The 13,803-nt window shown below is 43.7% G+C and overlaps 1 protein-coding gene across 1 annotated transcript; it reads left to right on the plus strand.

The window, feature by feature from the left end:
* Positions 1–2,035: 2,035 nt before the first annotated feature.
* Usp27x (ubiquitin specific peptidase 27 X-linked) lies at positions 2,036–5,777 on the plus strand. Its single transcript, XM_013144289.2, has 2 exons — positions 2,036–2,092; positions 2,700–5,777. Exons 1-2 carry the CDS (start codon positions 2,036–2,038, stop codon positions 4,869–4,871), a joined length of 2,229 nt encoding a protein of 742 aa, XP_012999743.1. The 3' UTR covers positions 4,872–5,777.
* Positions 5,778–13,803: the final 8,026 nt, after the last annotated feature.

Consider the following 13,803-nt stretch of genomic DNA (forward strand, 5'->3'; position numbering starts at 1 on the left):
TGTAACTGTCAAAGAGCTTAGTTAAGAACTTTTAAAATAGAGAATGGTACCTCTGAAATTTCTAACTTATTTAGGTTTCACCAGATTCATGTAAAATAATGACACAACAGTTTTATTTTTGAAGATTAAGATACTTATCAGAAATTACATTTTTGCAGCCAGTTGACATTTATGATATGAAATTTTAGATGTCAATCTAAACATACATGAAGGAGCACAACGTTTTTCAGAATAGTTTGAGACAGCATTTTGATATAAAGTAAAACTTTTATATAAACATACAAAAAGTAACAAGGAATTGTCATTTACTCTTTTGCCACCTTGTGGTTAGAGCTGTACTTAGCATTCAAGTGTATAGACTGAGCAGGAGCTGCCTTTCCTAAGGTCAGTCCCTCCTGACAGCACTTAAGACTTGTGAGGCAGACATGGTATTGCCCAGGACTGAATCCAGTCTCTAAGAACCTCAAGGTTATGGTGACAGCTTCTGAATGTGATTCAAAGCAAAAGCAACATGCAATAAGGAAAACAATGTAAGCAAGTACAACTAAATTGTGATTTCCCCACATGGATCACTGTAAAAAATATATATATACATATGTGTGTGTGTGTGTGTGCGCGCACACCACTTCTTTGCTAGTGACCTAGATACTTCCTTAGTGTTAGTATGCTTTTGGTGGACGCCAGCTCTAATTCTGACCCTGGGGTAAGTGTCCTTGGTTCAACATCTTGTTGTAGGTGGGTGCTGAATAAATAAATATCTATTGACTGAATGGTGGCAGAGCCCTCCACTTTGAGAACATGCTGGTCTGGGAGACTCAGATGGAGCTGTGGACTTCTGCAGGGAGTTGATCAGTAAGGCGACTACATTCTGGTGGTTAGTATCCCATAGTAGAAGTCTCAGGTACTCAGAGATCTTTGGGTGTCTTGATTGTCTGGGAAGATAGCAATTGGGAAGAAAGCTCTCACTCCTGCCCCCCCAGCTCCCTGACATCAGTCACTTTCGGCCACAATAGTAGCATTTCTTCAGGGGATATATTAATAGTTCCTTTGGTTGTAGGCCATAAAGGTAGCCACCTGCTGGAAGAAACCTTGGATGTTTCAAGGAATTGAAGGTAGAGCTGATTTAGGAAGGTCAGGCACCAGTGGAATCCTCAGCTGAATGGGAACCAGGCATCCAGCTCAAGGACTCTGGGCTCCTCATGACTACCTCCTGCTGCTAACCCTAGGCGATCTGCCCCACCCCTCCCTGAGCAGAAGATAGGTGGATGGTGGCATCCATGCTGAACAGGGAAAACTTTGCTGGGGTATAATCAGGCCGCACAGTTCCACAAGCCAGCCAGTGTGCACTAGACCATAGCCAGCTGCCACCAAGACTCAGGGATCTGACTCTTAAAACATTTTCTCCTTTCAGCCTCTTGTACTGATGACAACTTTGGACCACACTTCTTGGGACCAGTAGCTGCAGCTGCTTCCTGACACTGAGCAGTGCTCAAAACTTGAGCCACTTGAGCTCATTCCTGAGCTCATTCCTCATGGGGCCTGTGTCAGTAACCCCTTAGCATAGGAGTTCCTGGACACCTCCAAGACAAGTGCCCAACCCCTTCTCTCTGCTGGCAGCTCTACAGACTTCTACTCCTACCTGCTGCCTACCTTGGGACTCTGTTAGGGTTTAAGGGTTTTAGGAGTGTGTGCAGTGGCACAGGCCACTCTCTCACCTGTAGGGAAGGTGCCAGCTGTAAGGATGACCCCTGGGCTACTCAGCTTCTGCTGGACCAGAAGGTCACCTGCCAAACCCTCATCTGCCCGCAGCCTTGGGAGACTGAGGGGGAGGTGAGGAACCAGTTCAGACTGCAGGGCACTGATAAAATGGGAAAAGGAACAGGCCACTTGGGCCCAGCGGTCTTGGAAGCGCTACCTTTGGGATCTGGGGTCCAGCCCTGCCCCGAGTGGAGCTAAAACTTCATTCTGTGTGGAAAGGGCAGGAACTGGGTGGGAGAGGTGCCTGGGACAGACTGGAGGCAGGCTTTGCCGCCGGATGATGGCTGGTCATGGCTTCTGCCCGAACTCCCCAAGCCATCTCCCACCTCACCCCGTAAGGGGACGTTTCGCAGCCTGAGAAACATTCCTGGACTTGGCAAACATTCGACCTGGGCACCAAAGTGCTAAAGAAAAGCTGTGTGGACTGAGGGAAGGACCGGGAGAGGGGAGGAGACGACCAAGGGGGTCAGAGCAGCGATTGGAGCTGAGAACTGGAAGGGCCTTAAAGAGACTGCGCGGTCCCCGCCCCCCTTCCCGCCAGCCTCAATGAATTAGAGCTGTGTTTCCCAAACTTGCCTGATCATAAGCAGCCTCTTGGGCCCTAGTTAGAGATACAGGTTCCGGAGTACCTCCCTTCCAGAGTCTGATCCAGTAGAGCCGAAGAATCTGTAATTTTAACACGCTCCCCACGTGATTCTCGTGAACAAGCAAGTTTGGGGAATATTGAATTAAAGGAAACAGGGCCTGACTGCCGAAGCGGCCTCCGCTAGGGGGCTTCTGTAGGAGGATTCCCGGGGGCGTCGCCTGCTTCCGCCGCCGCCTCCTTCAGTGAAAGTCCCTTTTGGGTCCAGCTGCTACAGTCACCACGCTCCCTCAGGCTGGGCGGGGGACACCCCAGGTCTGCGTGGCCCCCGCGCCGCCACGCCCAGTGGCCGTCCTAGCCCCGCGAGCAGGGGGAGGAGCCGCCACCAGTGGAGGCGGAGGAGTTGGAGGAGGTGGAGGAGGCGGAGACGGCGGAGACGGCGGAGAGGAAGGTGGTGGCGGAGGCGAAGGTGGAGGGGAAGGTGGAGGCGGCAGGGAAGGTGGAGGTGGCAGGGAAGGTGGACGCCACCGAAAAGGTGGAGACCGCGGGGAAGGTGGACGCCGCGGAGAAGGCGGAGACGGCAGAGGGTCCGGGCCGCCAGGCTGAGCTCAAGCTGGAGCCCGAAACTGAGCCGGTACGGGAAGCGGAGCAGGAGCCGAAGGGGGAGCCGAAGCAGGAGCTAGAGGATGAGAACCCAGCCCGGAGCAGCGGTGGTGGCAGCAGCGACGAGGTTCCTCCCCCTACCCTTCCCTCCGACCCGCCGCGGCCCCCAGATCCCTCTCCGCGTCGTAGTCGTGCCCCGCGCCGCCGACCCCGGCCCCGGCCCCAGACCCGACTCCGTACTCCGCCGCAGCCTAGGCCACGGCCCCCGCCCCGGCCCCGGCGCGGCCCTGGGGGCGGATGCCTGGATGTGGATTTTGCCGTGGGGCCACCAGGTTGTTCCCACGTGAACAGCTTTAAGGTGGGAGAGAACTGGAGGCAGGAACTGCGGGTCATCTACCAGTGCTTCGTGTGGTGTGGAACCCCAGAGACCAGGAAAAGCAAGGCAAAGTCGTGCATCTGCCATGTGTGTGGCACCCATTTGAACAGACTCCACTCTTGCCTTTCCTGTGTCTTCTTTGGCTGCTTCACAGAGAAACACATTCATGAGCACGCAGAGACAAAACAACACAACTTAGCTGTAGACCTTTATTATGGAGGTATCTACTGCTTTATGTGTAAGGACTATGTGTATGACAAAGACATTGAGCAAATTGCCAAAGAAGAGCAAGGAGAAGCCTTGAAATTGCAAGCCTCCACCTCAACAGAGGTTTCTCACCAGCAGTGCTCAGTGCCAGGCCTTGGTGAGAAATATCCAACATGGGAAACCACCAAGCCCGAGTTAGAACTGCTGGGGCATAACCCACGGAGAAGAAGAATCACCTCCAGCTTTACCATTGGCTTAAGAGGACTAATCAATCTCGGCAACACGTGTTTTATGAACTGCATTGTCCAGGCGCTGACCCACACTCCGATCTTGAGAGATTTCTTTCTCTCTGATCGGCACCGATGTGAAATGCCTAGTCCTGAGTTGTGTCTGGTCTGTGAGATGTCTTCACTTTTTAGGGAGTTGTATTCTGGAAACCCATCTCCTCATGTTCCCTATAAGTTACTGCACCTGGTGTGGATACATGCTCGCCATTTAGCAGGGTACAGGCAGCAGGATGCCCATGAGTTCCTCATCGCAGCATTAGATGTCCTGCACAGGCACTGCAAAGGTGATGATGTTGGGAAAGCTGCCAACAACCCCAACCACTGTAACTGCATCATAGACCAAATTTTCACAGGTGGCCTGCAATCTGATGTCACTTGTCAAGCCTGCCATGGTGTCTCCACTACCATAGACCCATGCTGGGACATTAGTTTGGACTTGCCTGGCTCTTGCACCTCCTTCTGGCCCATGAGTCCAGGGAGAGAGACCAGTGTGAATGGGGAAAGCCACATACCGGGCATCACCACTCTCACAGACTGCTTGCGAAGGTTTACAAGGCCAGAGCACTTAGGAAGTAGTGCCAAAATCAAATGTGGTAGTTGCCAAAGCTACCAGGAATCGACCAAACAGCTCACAATGAATAAATTACCAGTTGTTGCCTGTTTTCATTTCAAACGGTTTGAACACTCAGCCAAACAGAGGCGTAAGATCACTACATACATTTCCTTTCCTCTGGAGCTGGATATGACACCGTTTATGGCCTCAAGTAAAGAAAGCAGAATGAATGGACAGTTGCAGCTGCCAACCAATAGTGGAAACAATGAGAATAAGTATTCCTTGTTTGCTGTGGTTAATCACCAAGGAACCTTGGAGAGTGGCCACTATACCAGCTTCATCCGCCACCACAAGGACCAGTGGTTCAAGTGTGATGATGCTGTCATCACCAAGGCCAGTATTAAGGATGTACTGGACAGTGAGGGGTATTTACTATTCTATCACAAACAGGTCCTGGAACATGAGTCAGAAAAGGTGAAAGAAATGAATACGCAAGCCTACTGAAGTGATACACAGACCTACCTGTAATGGAAGATGATGACACCTGTGCTACAATGGCATCTAAGGGACCTACTTGACCATGGCTCATGGGCCTGACCGAGTAAGAATTGAACAATACCCAGTGTCCAAAAGGTCCTAAGTGGAAGATAAATAGAAGGGGAGGGAGAAGAGGCTCTAGTCAAAGCAGTCCCTTAAAGGATAATTAAATAGCAGGAATGTTCTTGGTGGGAAGGCAGGAACAGGGAGATCTTGACACTGGTACATATCCTATATTCCTCCGAAAGGTTGTGTGGGAAGGTGTGGGGGGAGGGGGGGCACTGTGTGTGTGGGGGTGTGTGCCCTTGTAACTGTAAAACATCTTTCTCCATGGGTGTTTCAGTTTCAGTTGACCAATCGCATAACAGATATATGTTTGGGAGAAAAAGAAAAGTTTATAAAAATGTAGCCCATTACGTACGTGGGTATGAAAGCGGAAAAGTGGAGGATGCAGGGATATCTCATTGACAAACACCTTTGCCAGTTTCTTTGTATTCGTGATTTTTTTGTGCTATTAAATCCAATATTAAAACAGAAAAGCCTACCTGGGCTAGTACAAGAAGAAATAAGGGGGCTTGTATAAGGGGAGCAGTTGCTCCAGAAGTAGAGAAGACAAGAAATGCTGTAAGATAAACAATCAACACAGACAGGCCTCAGCTGACAGTGTAGTGTGTGACTGTTTTTTAAAAAGCTGTATGATATACTTGAGCAAATCAATGAACCTCTTTGCGATTGTTTTCTCATCTGTAAAATGCAGATAATTCCTTCCTTAAAGGGTTGTTGTTAAAGATTAAATGATATAAAATGTGTCAAAGTATAAAGTAAAAGGCTTGGAACTTTGTAGGAACTCAGTAAACGTTTGTTGGATCTGAATCTGAACCTTCTTTGGACTGGGCATCAGAGGTGAAGGTCAGTCCCACCTGAGACTCATGGACAGAAAGGACATGTCACATGCAGTCACATATGTGAACACAAACACAATCTTAAGAGCTGTTTCCCCAATACTGTCTACTTGGAGCTTTGAGGTAATGGATTCCACTGTTGTCCCTGTGTACAGGACATCACAGTTGATGTCACACCCAGGATTGGGGTTTGGGGGTAACCACAACTCTCCACAAAAGGTCATTATTCTGTCCATTCGGAAGATATGTCATTTTAATGACTCAGCACACCATTGATGGGATTCTCATGGCTAATGGTTTCCACATGAAAGTATTTGGTGGTCTTTGCCTTCTAAAAGCATTATGGATATAGCTGCCACATTTACCTACAGGCATAGATAAGGAGAAAGACTTTTCCAAAGCACACTGGTCCATCAGCCCAAAGATGTTGATTGAGTGGCTTGTTGGCCCCTTCCCTGATCCTGACAGAGAGCAGAGCAGCCTGCAGAGAGCTAAGCCGAAACAGATGGGATGAGCCCAGGATGAGGTAAGCACTATGAGTCCTCTCCTCAGCATCAGGTATAAAAGTAACTTGCCTAGAAAATCCTGGGAGGGAATGAATGTATATCCCCTGGCTCTGGTAAAAGGCTGGGTGCCCCATGGCTTCCTGTGTCTACATTGTGGTCAATTCATTGGGAAACACAGATTTATTGGTGTGATTGTGGGTGCATCTCCAATGAAGCTACAGTCTTTTTTAGGGCAAGTTATTATGTCTTTTGTCGTGCCCTAAGATGCATCCTAGGATCCTGCTACAGTTCCTGGCACCTAGTAAGTTGGTGGTCAAAACATTTACTGAGTGAATGGATGGGTGAATGAATGAATGAACTGAGACACTTTCCTTTCATAACTAAAAGGTCTTCAACACCCAGGGCCCATAATCCTCAGGAGAAACATTTAAAAATTTATTATTTCTGGTGTTTTGTAGGATGGGAGAGATCAAGAGAAAGATGGCTTTGGGTGTCACTTGGCAGCTTTATGTTGGGTATCTTTTGATTGTGTCTGGTAGGCTTACTGGGAATACGCAACAGTGTCCTCATCTCTCATGTCTGCTGCAGGAAGAGTTCAGTTAGTCACATGCTACCAGATTCTGACTACTTACACAGAAACTGTCCGTTAACATTTTAAAGTATTTTTATTTGGAAATAAATTCAAACTCACAAGAAAGGTGCAAAAATAAAAATAGTATCAAGAACATCATTATGTCTTTTACTTAGATTTACCTGTTGTTAACATTTTATTCATTTGCTTTATCAGTTCTACATCTGTGCTTTCATTATTGTGTTTGAACCCTGTGAGGATAGATTACATACTTCGTGGCCCTTCATACTGAAATGCCTCTATGAGCATTTCCTAAGAAAGGTTTATTCCTTACATCACCACAGTATAGCTTCAGAAAAATTAGCATTGATATAGTGCTTTTATCTGTCTACCATTCATACTCCAATTTTGTCTTTTGACCCAAAAATGTCCTTTATAGCACTTCCCTCCCTGAATTACAGAATCTGGTCTAGGGTAAGGTACTCATTTAGTCTTCATGTCCTTTTAGCCGCCTTTAATCAGAAACATTTCCACAACCTTTCTTCGTCTTGTACAGTATGACATTTTTCATAGATAGAATGTTCCTCCAATTGGGTTTGTCTGATACAGAAGCTCTCTTTTAAATATCGTACACTCTGCAATACTGGAAGAGGAACTCACTGAGGGATGAATAGCCTGAGATGCTGAAGCTGACCTCCCTGTTCCGGATGGTGGAAGACACAGCCACCAGAGGGAGCATCTGTGCCTGATACTTCCTGACTGAACCTTGCACTTCTGTCAGCAAAACAGGATTCTCCCTCAGCAGCAGGGGAGCTATTCAAACCTAGCCTTGTGCCCCTAATAGTCACCAAGCCCCAAATTAAGCAATGGAATATAACAGCAGGCATGGGCGTGCTTTCAGAGCATGCAGTTGTGGGACTCAGCATATATATCCCACAGGTATGTGTTAGCTGTGAACACATGCTGAGAGTTGGGCATGTTTGAGCAGAGCTGGTATATGACCAGGTGCCTCCAACATTGGAGACTTTAGGGGGATCAGGAGCTAGAGCCCTGGTACCTTCAGCCTTATTTCCATGGTGGATATGGTGCACATCAGTAGCAGAGGTGTGGATGGAGGAGGGAATGGGTAACTATTTCTTAAGGAGCTTCATTAACAGTATACAAAGATGAGAACCAGAATAAGTAAGGAAAAACATGAAAGATGGTGAAAAGAGATGGTGGAGACCTTCAGATACAATTGACTGACTTTTGTACTCAGGCTGGAATTCCTATATGAGCAGATAGGGGCAAGAAGCGGTGAAATTTAATTCTCTTAACCCCTATGGCCATAAGCTGGTAAGGCTGATGGATTCATTTAAAGGGTGTGATAAAAAATACAATGAATGCTTAAAATTTTTTCAGTAAAAGACACATTTTCATTAATTCTCCTCAAAATATCCCCCCTCGCTTGAAACACATTTATCTTTTGTAGTTCTTGCTGCTTTCTGAAGCAGTTCTGGAAGTCCTTTTTGGTGAGTCTTTTTTGTGGCTGCCTTGATGTCCTGAATCTACTCAAAGTGATTGCTGAAATTCCTGTCAAGTGAAAACCATCATGATGTCTCTTCATCAATTTTATTTGCCAAAATCTGACACTGTGATTTCTGGTTCTTCCCTAAAATTAAAATGACCACTGAAGGCAAACATTGATTCAGGACATTGAAGCAACCCTGACAGCACAACAAAAATGACTCAGGAAAGAGGACTTCCAGAACTGCTTCAGAAAGTGGCAAGAATGATGAAATAAGTGTTCAAAATTAGGGGGAATATTTTGAGGGGGGTTAATGGCAGTATGTCTTTTACTGTAATCAATTGTTACTAAATTTTTTCAGCATTCACTGTATTTGTTGATCATACCACATATATGTAGATTTAGGGCAGAAGTAAAATAATATCTGCTCAAAACTGAAGGCCTTAACGACCCAGAGACTTCCTGTGGTTTCTTGGCCTAACCTGGTTCAAAATCTAGAATCTTGCCACTGCCCATTTCCTAGACTAGTGAAATACTGAAATTGACTGTGCGCTCCAGGTCCCATAGATAATTGCCCCGTCTCTTCACTATCCACAGGGAATCTTGATTAAAGGTGCCATCAAAATGTCTTTTCCAGACTGAGTGTGATGGCACATACCTTAATCCCAGCACTCGGGGAGGCGAGGCAGGGGGATTGCTACGAATTTGAGGCCAGCTTGGGCTACATAGTGAGTTCAAATTCAGTCTGAATTACAAAGTGAGACCTTGTCTCAGAAAACAAACAAAAAATGTGTTTTCCAGTCAGGAAGCAGAGTGGTATATTGGCAGGCATAGATCCAATGCCAGGAACCTGCTTTTACTCCAACTATGTATTTCATACCCAGAAGTGAAGGCTTAGGTACTCGGAGAGCATATACTCCAGCAACACACAGCAATGTGTCATTACACACTCAGTGCCATTTTTAAACTTTTGTGTTGAATTATATTAAATAGAAGTACACGTATGCTACGTAATGATGAATTTCTACAAAATGAATACATTTCTGTGAAAAGCATTCAGATCAAGAAACAAAGGCATCTATCCTGACTCACTGTAGGTGAGTGTTGCCTGTCTATACTTTTTGTAAATGACACTAGTCAATGTGTACTCTTCTATATCTGGCTACATTTGCTCAGTGTAATTTTATAGGTTTAGAAATTCAAATCTTTCTTGTCAAGGAAAATCAGGAAAAACTTCATTATTTCCACCTAATCAACTGAGAGTAGGAATCACTATTCTCAGGGATTTTTGACACACTGAACCCAACTGGGCCCATTGAATTCAAATGGACCCAGACCATTGCAAAATTGGACTTGAGAATGGCCATTACCTCACTTGGATACAAGAAAGTGATCATTGGACAGCAACCTTCCTAAGAAGATTGTGTTGATTTAAATACCCAGAAATACTAATCTTGGGCAACATTTTAGTCTTTTTTCTAATAATTATTGAATGACATATTCTATTCTACCAAATCACCAACTACAAGCATCCCAAACTAGTAACACCTGGAAAAATTGGCATACTAATTTCTGGGTCCCACATCCAGAGTTTCTGATTCAGTAGATCTGAGATGTAGACTCAAAAGTCTACATTTCTAACACATTCTAGGTGGTGTCCATGTTTCTGGTTCTGGTACCACACTTGGAGAAGCACTGATTTAGTCTACGTGTTTTTTCTTCGTGGTACATAGAAATTAAGGAGTCTATGAAGATGCCTAGGGGAGCACACTGGAGAGCACCTTAGGAGCAATGAAGAGGGTGAATTGGTGAGGATCAGAACTCTCCACCTTAACCAGAGCAGCTTCCCTCTTGCTTTATATTTTGAGGCTCCGAGTAATATTCAAAGTTGAAAGTCACTGTGCTAAGAAATTTTACAAAATATACAGGTGGTGCCTATGAAGTATAATTTGACATGATACATAGGTCTGGCCTTAAATGTGGATATAATCTAGATGTTCCTGAGCAGAACCTCATTTCTGGAACCTGAAAAAGTGGGTATTTATGAAGATGGAAGCTATAAGGAAAATGCTTAATTTCAAAGGTACAAAATTTTGTAAAATATGATTTCTTTGGGCAACATAGCAAAAAAGATAGATGAATAGTGCCTCTTCCACTACAGATACGTGTTAACAGAAGATGAACTATAATGAAACAAAAAAAAAATGTTATGTTTAGAGAAATGAAAAAGCCAGTGACAACACAATGACCCATTCAGGTATTGGTTCCAGACATAAGGCTCTAGGTGCTGGGGTCTTGGAGCTGGGAGTCTAGTACCCACACCGGTATCAACACAATGACAGCTCTGCCAGCGGCAGAGAAGCTACAACTGAAACATTGTCCTGAAGTTTTTAGTAGCTTCATTTGTCTATTTGCAGGAATTTGGGAATAAGCAGTCACAGTACTTATGCTCTATCTGGAACCACCAGGAAAAATAAAAACCCAAGCCTAGGTTACCTCTGATCTAAATTTTTCCTACTGTGTATTATGAGAACTGCATACTGAAAGATTAAAAATTGGAGCATAATTATTGAAGCCTCTAGAACATCAGCAAAAAACAAGTGCATTCCAGGACACATGGACCCCTCACCCCAAATAATCTAAAACTGCTCAGAAATCAGCAACAATGAAAATACAGTTCTCGCACAGAAATGATACAGTCTGAAGGAGAGTCACCAGTTAATATGAGGAGAATTCTTAGTATCCCCCCCTCCACTGCTGGTGAGAACTACCACTCTTTTTTGGAATAGAAAATTTTCCAAAAAACAAAACTAAGAAAGTTTAGCAGGAATAGTCTCCCAGTAAAGTAACTGTTGAAAGATATAGTTCAAAAAGAAGCAAGTGAAAAGCAGAAAGAAGAGACAAAAAGGTAAGGAAGAGTAAACAAAATTATAAATATGGAGAAATTAAGTGTTAAATATATAAAACAATAGTGACATGATTGCATGTGCCTGTAGTTCTAGCTACTCTAGAGGCATAGGCAGGAAGATAGCTTGAGCCCAGAGATCAAGGTTAGTCTGGGAAACATAATGAGACCCCTGTGTTTCAAAAAATAAGGGAATATGAAAACAAGGGGGCTCTGAAGCACAAAAACACCCAGACAGCAGGGGATTATTAAAATTTAAAACATTCTGAAGGTGTATTGTTTGGGAAGATGATAGGGATATTACCTGAACTTAGCCCTTGTTAAGTGTGAATGTTTAAACGTTTAAGAGCGCAGATTTCTAGTTTCTGGAAATGGTACATTTGGTTATTTCGTTAAGGTTTCCTTAGTCATTATTTCAGTAATGAACAAAAGCTGGATAAAATCTTTCAAAACTAGTTTTGAAAACAAAGAGCTGAGGGAACACAAATAAACTCTAAGAATACTTGTAAATGAACAGTTAACAAGTCTATTGGAATATGAAAGCCAGTTTGCTGAAGGCATTTTCCTACACTGCCTGAGCAGAACCTTATCTTTGTTTCAATGGCCACAAAGGGATAAAGGGAAAGATGTCAAGAATAGGACTAACCCAATGGAAGAGTTGAATAGGAGGCCCTTTCCACTTTAACTGAGACCTTAAAGGGCTACACTTACTGCTTAAGGGCCAACCAGAACTGAACCTGCCCCTGCTCCCAGCAATATAAGAGAACTATAAAAGAGGCTGCCTTGGCACTACTTAGAACTCTCTTGCTAAAAAGAAACTGCAAAAAATTTAATTTCTGAGAAAATGAGACCATACTCCAGGCCTCATAGACTTACTCTCTTATTACCCATGGTCTGGGTCACCCAATGAATTTTATGCCATGGGCGTGGTTTTTGGTGGTCCCCTGATGGATAGGAATTCAATGTGTTTGGTAGACACAATGGATAGGAATTCAATGTGTTTGGTAGAAGAGAAGATATCCATTCCCAGCCCTCAGGAAACCCTCCAAATAAATATTCACGGGCAATGAGCACAAGCAGACTAAAATAGTCAAGTGCTCTAGAAAACAAGGAATCTTGAATTAGAACTAGTTGAAGGTAGTGGGATGATCTTCAATTTGTTGATTACTAACTTAGTATTCTACACTCAGCTAAAATATTTTTAAAGAATGAAAATGAAAAAAAGAATGAGAGTGAAATACAATACACTTGCAGAAAAAAGATTATTTTTCTTCACTAGCAGATCCTTACTAAAAGAAGATCAGAAGAATTTATAATAAATAAAAAGAAGGAAAATTATCCTAGGTAGAAGGTCTGTTTTTGTTGAAAGAAATTAAAGGTGTTGGTAAATATGTAGACAAATGTAAATATACTTTGAAGCATAAAACAATCATAATAATCATTGTAAGTGGGATTTGAAAAAGCAGTCTATACTTGAAATGTCAGGCTACTATAAGCATATGAGTTATAAACTCTTATCTCATCTAGAAGAAAGGTAAAAATTATTTTCCATATGTTACTTCTTTGTGATCTAATTGTGCATGTTGTTATTTCTGTGGCAGTCGTTTAAAATATACAGTGCATGACTACCTAGCCTACACACTAGAAAAAGGTGAAAATGAATGATGAAAAAGAATATATAACCTCCAAGGCACTAAAGGGAATAAAAGAGGCAAACCTCATCAATGAAATTAAAGACAGAAGAGGAAAAAATAAAGCATTGAAAATTTAGCACAAATTAAAATGGTATAATCAAAATACAACAATATAATAATAATGGTAAATATACATATGTTAAAGTCTCCTGCTAATATAGTGTCAGGTTGGATTATGAAAGAATCCAGCTATATGTCCTTTAAAAGAGACATATATGGGGCTGGGGATTTAGCTCAGCAGCATAAGCGCCTGGCTTGCAAACAGGCAGTCGTGAGTTCGATCCCTGGTACCGATAAAAAGGAAAAAGACAAAAAAAAAAAAACAAAAACAAAAAAGACGTCTAAAATACGATCACAGATTGGAAATATTAAAGAATGAAGGCATGCAAGTTTATCTATCAGTCAGTGCTCACTAGAGAAACGGGCTTATGGGCCTGCAGAGTCACTTGGCAGAGTGCAAAAGAGCTGTCTGCGTGCTGGAGATCTAAAGAATCCAGTCAAAAGTCAAAGGCCTGGAGCTCCCTGTAGAGTACCATACAAGTCTGTATCAGAAAACTGGAGGGTCTGCACTGGAAAGCTGAAGGGTCTGTGCTGGAAGCCAGGAGATGACATCCAGGGTGAAGGCAAAGACTGGAGCGCCTCCAAAGACAGAAACAAGCCTTCCTTCTTTTCACTTTTTATACCATTCGGGATACAAGGCTGTCGGTTAGTGCCACTCACATCAGGTGGGTTTTCTATCTTCAATAAATCCATTCAGTCACACCGCAGAATTATGCTAAGCCAATCTGGCATTTCTTAATCAAGTTGACAATAA

Source organism: Cavia porcellus, unplaced genomic scaffold (genome assembly GCF_034190915.1).
Source record: "Cavia porcellus strain 051 isolate PalLab524CR breed Dunkin Hartley unplaced genomic scaffold, mCavPor4.1 scaffold_3, whole genome shotgun sequence".
NCBI classification, from domain to species: Eukaryota; Metazoa; Chordata; class Mammalia; order Rodentia; family Caviidae; genus Cavia; species Cavia porcellus.